The 6,570-nt window shown below is 49.8% G+C and overlaps 1 protein-coding gene across 1 annotated transcript in view; it reads left to right on the top strand.

Annotated features, from left to right (window-relative positions):
* Window positions 1-5,534: 5,534 nt before the first annotated feature.
* The window catches only part of HNRNPAB (heterogeneous nuclear ribonucleoprotein A/B), a 6,667-nt gene continuing 5,631 nt past the window's right edge, over window positions 5,535-6,570 (top strand). The window contains exons 1-2 of the mRNA XM_010846503.1: window positions 5,535-6,276; window positions 6,353-6,570. The exon at window positions 6,353-6,570 is cut by the window's right edge and continues 12 nt beyond it. Coding sequence (XP_010844805.1) covers window positions 6,375-6,570 — 196 coding nt within the window. The 5' untranslated portion in view covers window positions 5,535-6,276; window positions 6,353-6,374. The remainder of the gene's footprint in view (window positions 6,277-6,352) is intronic.

Below are 6,570 nucleotides of genomic sequence, written 5' to 3'. Positions count from 1 at the left end.
CTAAATGACCCTGTGGAAGAGAGCCGCTTCTCTATTTTGAATACCACCTGGGACTGTTATCTGTAAGAAAATCTTTCATGGCTTTTAGATATATTTGGTACACAGGGTATCCTGCCCTGACTGATATTCCCATAGTGCAAACCTTCGTGAAGGTGATAGTCAAAAAGCCACATTGGGGTCTCAGTGATGGATTGGATAGGGGAGGAGTGGGGAAAGGGGCATCAAGGCTGGTCCAGCCAGGTTCTTGGCCTGCACAGGTGGGTGGCAGAGGCATTCTTTGCAGCCAAGAGCAATGGCAGAGGGTCTGGGCTCAGGGGAACAGACATGCTGAAATGGAGGGGCCTTGGGGACATTTCAGGAGAGATGTTGAGAGATAGTGACTCACACAGGTTTTCAGTTCAAAAAACAGATCTGTCCTGAGGGGCACGTTGATGGCAGTTGAAGCCCGAGCTGTTAGTAAATGAATGAATATATGAATTGTTATGTAATCAGATACTACAGTTCAAATGGAGAGACCCCTGGGGCCACCCTGACTAGTGGCAGGGATAAACCACACACACACAAAAGCCTCCAAGGCTGCTCTGATGAGTAGCTGTTGCTGCCTTTCAGAGGGGAGATGGGTGTTTCCTGGTTTCATAGGTTTTCCCTGACCTGGTCAGCAGCACTGTGTCCTGAATCCATCCCTGTCCAACGGTCTGTGCCCAGAATACTGTAAAAACTGAGACTCTAGCCACAGGGGCCTCGATTTAGGGCCACAAGATGGAAGGGATTATGGGTCCTTTTCTTACAGGTAACAGTCCCAGGTGGTATTCAGGCTAGAGAAGCGGTGTTCTTCCACAGGGTCATTTAGTGACCCACGTCCCTTCTACCTTATGGCTCTAAATAGTAGTAGTCTTAGAAGCTACACAGGAGATCTGTGACATGAAGCCAGGCTGGGCCCCTCTGCACGCTGTAGCCACTGAATGCAGCCTTGTGAGCTCAGCGGAGATTGGGAGGGGTAGGTCTGTACGTGAACCACATATTCCATTAAGGTCTGATTCCAGAAGGGTGTCCTAGGCGATTCTGATTGGTCTCTGCTAGGCAGAGGCTGCCTCTGAGACTCAAACTAGGCACAGGTGGCTGTTGCAAGAATGTGATCTTAGCAGGTGGGGGATACTGGCTAGAAGAGCTTCTCCAGGTCTTCCACTTCTGTTTTGAGGATTCGATTGTGATGGGGAGCTCCTCAAGTGAAGGAGTTGTCCCTGAGAGCTAGTATTATTATTGTCAGCAGTCCTAGCACTAACAATGACAGTTATACCTACTGGCACTATACTAAACTCTTGGCGGACAGTTCCTGATCCCTGCAGGAGTGCTGAGAGGCAGGTGTTGTCATCCCTGTTTTACAGATGAAGAAGCTGAGTTTCATGGAGGCCTAGCTAGGGATTGGCACCCCTAATGGTTTCAGTTGATGAGATGAGTTTAGACGACCCAGGAGCAAGACACTGGGCCCTTGTAGGGGCCGGAATGAGCTGGACAGCACCTGCACCTGCTCCACCTGCTGAGGGGCAGTATGACTCAGCTCCAGCTGAGTGTGAACATGTGAGACTGTGGTCCAGTGTGACTTCATCTAAAAATTTTCCAAAGTACCTGGAAATGTAACATTTTGTAGAAATATGCTTTATAAATGTTGGCAAATATATATATTTTTTACAATATTCAAGACATTATATAGGCAAGCAAACACATCTGACAGATTCAGCCCATTAGGAATCCATGTGTCAGTTTGGGTTAGGAGATTCTTTTATTCATTCTGCAAGTATTGTAGTGCCCACTGCAGGTGTCCAGGTGAAGGAGACAGCCCTGGTGTAGGATCTCATTGAGCTCATGGTCAGTGACAGTACCGTGTGGTCTGTGTTCTGAGAGGCTCCCTTCCTTGGGGCCTGAGAGAGAACTTTCTGGAGGAAGCTGAATTCTGATGTATGTTGGATTAATCAGTTAGGGCTGCTATAACAAAGCCCTACCAGCTGAGGGGTGTATCAACAATAGAAATTTATTGTCTCACAGTTCTGGAGTCTAGAAGATCAAAATCCAGGTGTTGGCAGAGCCACACTTGCTCTGAAGGCTCTAGGGGGGGAATCTGCTCCATGCCTCTCTCCTAGCTTCTGGTGCTGCTAGTAATTCTTGGTATCCCTTTGTGTTATGGACTGAATGTTTGTGTTCCTCCAAATTCATATGCTGAGATCCGAATTCCCATTGTGATTATATTTGGAAGTGGGGCCTTTGGGAGGCAATTAGGTTTAGATGAGGTCAAGAGGCGGGGGTCCTCATGATGTAAGTAGTGCCCTTTTAAGAAGAGGTATGAGAGAGCTTGCTTGTCTCTGTGCTTTCTGCTATGTGAAGACACAGGAAGAAGATAGCCATTTGCAAACTAGGAAGCAGGTCCTCGTCAGACATCTTGATCTTGGACTTCTCAGCTTCTAGAACCGTGAGAAATTAGTTTGTTGTTTAAGGCACCCAGACCATAGTATTTTGTTATAGCAGCCAAACTGACCAAGGCACCTAGTTTGTAGACTTATCACTCCAGTCTCTGCCTCCGTCGTCACACAGTGTTTTCCTTGTGTCTGCTTTTGTGTCTTCTCATAAGGCACCAGTCGTATTGAATTAAGGGGCCACCTACTTCAGTCTGACCTCATCTTAACTGGATTACATCTCCAAAACCCTAGTTCCAAATAAGGTCACAGGCACAGGTACCACAGGTTGGGAATTGAACAGATCTTTCGTGGTGATACAATTCAATCCAAAACAGATATGCAGGGTAGGCAGGTGAAATCTGTGGAAGAGTATTTCAGGTAGAGGGAACAGCATGTGGAAAGACACGAATGCAGGTGAGTTCCAGGAAATAAAAGAAATCAGCACAGCTAGCATGAAGAGCTAAGCATGAGATGTGACTGGGGTAGCTCCAGCCATGTGGAATGGTCAGGTGTGACTAGGCTGCAATTAGAGATCTCACTGGTTTGACCCAGTACAGGTTCATTTCTTACATCAAGTCTGACGTGGGTGAAACAGCTCTTCTCCAAAATGTAGCTCTGCCATGCAGAACACATGGTGTCCAAGAAAAAGGAGATCTGGGGGAGGTGCCCAACTGACAGGAGGTGTCTCAACTGACTCTTCTACTCAAGATGAAGAGAGATTGGAGGGAGGAGGGCAAGGATTTCTGTGAGCCTCAGCTGTCTCTCTTACCCCTATGCAGGGTTAAGACTTCATCCTTAGAGTACTAGGGAGTCAGCCAGAGTTTTCATGCAGAGTGTGACAAGATCTGACTTGTGTTTTAGGAAGTCTTCTCCAGCTGGAGCCAGAGTCAGCGCAAAAGCAAAGGAGCTGAAGCCCATGGAGCTGTGGTGAAGGAAGTGGCCCATATGGGAGTCAGCCACAACAGTCAACATATTTGCAATTAACTTTTGCAGTTTCCACTTTGTAGGCCCAGACCCAATAAATAAATAGAAAAATTCATGTAATTTAAACAACTTTCAAAATTCATTTTGTGTCTATCCTCTCTATTCTACGCTGTTGTTACTGGGCTCCTTGCTGATTTGAGAACCTCATTGATTTAGAAGATGCCCTCAAGTCTGTAATTCAGACCAAATAACAAGAGTTCCTTGTGTCAAAGGGACTTCCTGCTGGTTCCAAACAGCCTGGTGACCTGCCTTTGTCAGAAGCACTCTTGAGTACAAATTGTGTATTGAGACTGACCCCCATTTGTCTGCAGTTCTTTATAAAGTATGTTTCCTTTGAGCCTCAAAATCACTTAATCTGAGATCTAATTTACACCAAAGAACTCAGAAGCTCAGAGCCCCCTTGTCCTACAGTAGTCAGGAGCACTGGAAACAATGTACAGTTGGAAGTGTTGACTTTGTGGCTAAGATTTTAGCTGTGTGATTTCAGTGTTTTTGTGTCTAAACTATGGATAATTGCATACAAAGTTATTTTGAAGCTCTAAAAAAACAAGGTCGGTGAAGGTATTTTGCAAACTGTGAAGCACCATCCAACTGTTGTCATCCTTCAGACTTGACATGTCATTGAAAGCATTTCCCAAATTGTGCTAATGGAATCCAACTGGACAAGAGCAGATTTCCCTAGTGGTTCAGATGGTAAAGAATCCGCCTGCAATGTGGGAGACCAGGGTTTGATCCCTGGGTTGGGAAGATGCCCTAGAGAAGGAACTGGCAACCCACTCCAGTATTCTTGCCTGGAAAATCCCATGGACAGAGAAGCCTGGTGGGCTACAGTTCATGGGTCTGCAGTCAGACACAACTGAATGACTGACACACACATGCCCTCAGTGGTTACGTCCTGCAGCTACACTTGACCTTGATTACCTGAATTTTCTTCGTTGCTTGGTCAGTTGTGCCCATCATTGCCTGTGGCCAAAAACCCTGGTTCTTATTTCTGTAGGTGAGCAAAGACTGGGGTGGAGAGTTTGTTAGGGACTTCCTTGCAAGCTTTACCACCAAGGTTTTATGGAGTGACCAAAGTTTTATGGAGTGACCAAGGTTTTATAGAGAGATGTGAATCTAGCCTGAAAGTGAAATGGTCAGGTGAGCCTTGGGATGAACCAGTGGCATTTGCTCACTTGGGGGTGGGTGTCCCAGCTCTAGGTGGTTGATACCTTGGGGGAGATGCAGCATTGTGTGGCTAAACCTTAAGGTTTTTTGAAATTTATTTTTTTCCAAATGTGAAATTGTGACATTTTATTCTTATGGCAACTTCACTGGGCTTCCCTGGTGCCTCCCATGGTAAAGAGTCTGCCAGCAATGCAGGAGACCTGTGTTCGATCCCTGGGTTGGGAAGATCCCCTGGAGAAAGGAATGGCTACCCACTCCAGTATTCTTGCCTGGAGAATTCCATGGACAGAGGAGACTGTAGCAACTATAGCCAGGCTCTTTGGGACCATCGGGTTGCTGGACACGACTGAGCAGGTTGGCTTAGGGAGTGAGCCTCAGACCAGAGCCCTGGGCTTCTCATTTATAAACTGATTGTCAACTTCCATAGAGTTGTTAAGAGACCAGATGAGAAAACAGAATGCCCAGCCCACCACACTGGGCCCGGCCACAGGATTCCAGCGGGAGATGTCAGCTACTTGTGTTCTGCTGTTATGGCAACCCCCGAGCTTCAGAAGTTTTAATCCTTCATTTGGTATTTCTCACCCATATGGTTAAAAGGGATCATGACTATACAGGCCTTTCAAGCTTGGTCAAGAAGATAAATAAGTATTAAGTATTTTGTATATTAGAAAAAGAGAACTATTCTTCCTTTCCCCAAAACTGCATGATTTCAAGGAAATGGTGTAGTCTTCTTAAAAACAGATTTCAGCAAAAAATAAACGAATTGAAGATATTAAGTAATCAAAAGTAAAAAGGTGATGCTAATCGTCAAGGTGGTGCCAAGCGACCTAAGAATGGGGAACACCGCAGTCCCACCGTTTCTCCCGCGTGGAGCACCATTGGCCATCCGGCGAACTCCGCCCCCTCCTCGCTTCTCGCTTCGCGGGGGAGGCGGCAGAAGGGGCTGGAGCGAGTGGCTTTGACGGCACCAAGGTCAAGAGGGACGGCGGGTTCCGTCCCAATTTCTTGGGGTTTGGAGGACACTATGCGCCCAATCTCCGAAGGCCGGGTTCTGCACTTCCAGCCGGGCGACCTTGGTTTCCGAGACTTCCTGGAGTCCAGTTTCCTCTTTTGGGAAATGGAATGGCCGAGGCTGACAGTGCTGGTTTAGGGCGCACGGGGACCAGGGTCTACGGCCTCAGAAGGCGAAGGGTCAGGCTTGCGCCTCTCCGGTGCTGGGCTCAAACCACCGGCCGCTCGGGACAAGACCGTCTAGCCACTAAACCCGGCGACCCTCCGCAAGGCCCCGGCTCGCGCGGATTCTAAAATGAGGACAAAGCCCGCCCGGATCTACCGTGCGCGCGCCGCTGCGGCCAATGGGAAGCCGGCACGGGGCTGAGTGACAGACAGGCGAAGCCAATGAGCATGCACCTTGTTGCGAGGTGGCCTTGGCTCCGGCATTATAAAGAGCGCCACGAGTCGGCATTGTCAGGCGGCGGCACCGCGCGGCCGGGGCGAGCTTTGGAGTCGGTGGGTTCGTGTGGCTGCGGAGGCGGAATAGGCGAGCGTGAGGTCGCAGCGGCTCCGTCGGTAGACGGGGGAGAGGCCCGGCAGCGCGAGCGTGAGCGCGGCCGAGCCCGCGGTGCCTTCTCGGCGGGTGGGGACGAGCGGGCCCCGCGGCGTCATCGGCGGCGAGGTGAGCAGCCGGGCCCGCGGGCGGGAGCCTGGGCGGGAGTGGCGCCGGCCTGACGCGCCGTGGCTGCTCGTTGCAGGAGCCGCGCGCCTCGGCCTAGCATGTCGGAAGCGGGTGAAGAGCAGCCCATGGAGACGACGGGAGCCACTGAGAACGGACATGAGGCTGCCCCCGAAGGCGAGTCGCCGGCCGGAACTGGTACCGGCGTTGCGGCGGGCGCTGGAGGCGGGAGCGCGGCGCCCCAGGCCGGCAACCAGAACGGCGCCGAGGGCGACCAGATCAACGCTAGCAAGAATG

This window comes from Bison bison, unplaced genomic scaffold (genome assembly GCF_000754665.1).
Source record: "Bison bison bison isolate TAMUID 2011002044 unplaced genomic scaffold, Bison_UMD1.0 scf7180017864238, whole genome shotgun sequence".
Lineage (NCBI taxonomy): Eukaryota > Metazoa > Chordata > Mammalia > Artiodactyla > Bovidae > Bison > Bison bison.
The sequence above is the reverse complement of the archived record's forward strand: the minus strand, read 5'-3'. Positions and strand labels throughout refer to the sequence as shown.